The sequence below is a fragment of the Sarcophilus harrisii genome, chromosome 5, assembly GCF_902635505.1.
Source record: "Sarcophilus harrisii chromosome 5, mSarHar1.11, whole genome shotgun sequence".
Lineage (NCBI taxonomy): Eukaryota > Metazoa > Chordata > Mammalia > Dasyuromorphia > Dasyuridae > Sarcophilus > Sarcophilus harrisii.
In genome coordinates this window covers 85752746-85754446 of record NC_045430.1, presented here as the reverse complement: position 1 = coordinate 85754446, position 1701 = coordinate 85752746, and the positions used below count along the sequence as shown (strand labels likewise).

The 1701-nt window shown below is 36.0% G+C and overlaps 1 protein-coding gene across 1 annotated transcript; it reads right to left on the bottom strand.

The window, feature by feature from the left end:
- Positions 1–439: 439 nt before the first annotated feature.
- On the bottom strand, positions 440–1384 carry LOC100931870 (olfactory receptor 6C2-like). The gene has a single exon (XM_003772710.2). The coding sequence runs from the start codon at positions 1376–1378 to the stop codon at positions 440–442; it is 939 nt and encodes a 312-aa protein (XP_003772758.1). The 5' UTR covers positions 1379–1384.
- Between the last annotated feature and the right edge of the window lie 317 nt (positions 1385–1701).

Here is a 1701-nt window from a genome sequence, read left to right as displayed (position 1 = left end):
TATTTCTCCCTTTAAAATGGTTCAATTTTTTCAGGTTTAAGTTCTATATATATGTAATGCCAAAAATGTAGATGTTTTATGCATACTTGGTTCTAAATGTTCATCGAATTTTACAGAAATGAAGTGTACGAGTGTGAACATTAAAGCAAATGAAATCCTTGGAAAAAAAACGAATATAGTGTGGAGGAGAAAATTTTAATCAGGGAGGATTTTTGCATAGGAGAGAAAAAGAACTGTAAAATTTGTTTCTGTGATTAATGGGATATTAGTAAGAAAATAAAATAAGATAGAGCAAAAAGTTCAAAGATATTCATTTTTTCTTTGACTAATCTTTACTAATTTTTTAACTTTTTTTTAAACATTTTTACTTTTACTTTTTTTTTTTTTTTTTTTACATTTACTAATCTTTTACTAATATTTTTCCTGAACATCAATTGCTTCACAGCTTGGAAATCAATGCAATCTTTTTCAATGTATCTCTAAATGCTTGAATTACTTGTTTATTCCTCAGGGTATAAATAAATGGGTTCATTACCGGTGCCACTGAGGTTGCAAGTAATGACACTATCTTATTCAAAGCCACCCCTTCTTTTACAGAAGGTTTGATGTAGATGAAAATGCAGCTTCCATAGGTCATGGAGACAACAATCATGTGAGAAGAACAAGTAGAAAAGGCTTTTTTTCTTTGCTCAGCTGAGGGGAATCTCAGAATAGTCCTGACAATATATGCATAAGATAGAACCACTAATACTAAAGAGATAATGAGGATGAACACAGCAAGGGCTAAAATCATGCTTTCTAGGAGTTGTATATCAGAACATGCGATCTCCAGCAATGGTGTGACATCACAGAGAAAATGGTCAATGATGTTGGAGTCACAGAATTCTAGCTGAAGACCTACACCAAATGGTGGAAGCAGGATCATCAACCCAGATACCCAACAGCCCAAGAGGAGTTGGTTACAAACTCTGTTGTTTATGATGGCTTCATAGTGCAGAGGTTTGCAGATAGCCACATAGCGGTCATAAGACATTGCTGCCAAGAGAAAAAATTCTGAGATGCCAGAAAGGATTACAAAAAATAATTGAGTAAAACATGCATTATAGGTCATAGTATCATCCCCAGTTAACATGTTGTACAGGAATCTGGGAATACAGACAGTTGTGAATGACAATTTTAAAAAGGAAAAGTTTCTGAGGAAAAAGTACATGGGGGTTTTAAGGTGGGGATTCACCAGAGTGAGGGTGATGATGGTCAAGTTTCCAGTTACACTCAGAATATAGGTCAAAAACAGAAAAATTAAAAGCAGAACCCGCATCTGTGGATTATCTGTCAGTCCCCGAAGAATGAATAATGTTATGCCTGTGTGGTTTCCCATTTCTGAATTCTGTCTTTTGATGGACCTGAGAGAGAGAGTAAGACTGAAAGAGAGAAAGAGAATGACAAATAGAGAAAGACAGACAGACAGACAGACAAGATACAGAGACAGAAAAAGATGGAAGACAGAGAGAAATTGGGAGACAGACACAGAAATAGAAAGAAAGAGGTGACAGAGAAACAGAGTCAGAAAAAGAGAAAGAGGGAGCAAAAGACAGAGGGAGACAGAGACAGAAACAGAGAGAGAGAGAGAGAGAGAGAGAGAGAGAGAGAGAGAGAGAGAGAGACAGGAACACAAAGAGACACATAGACAGAAAGAGATGG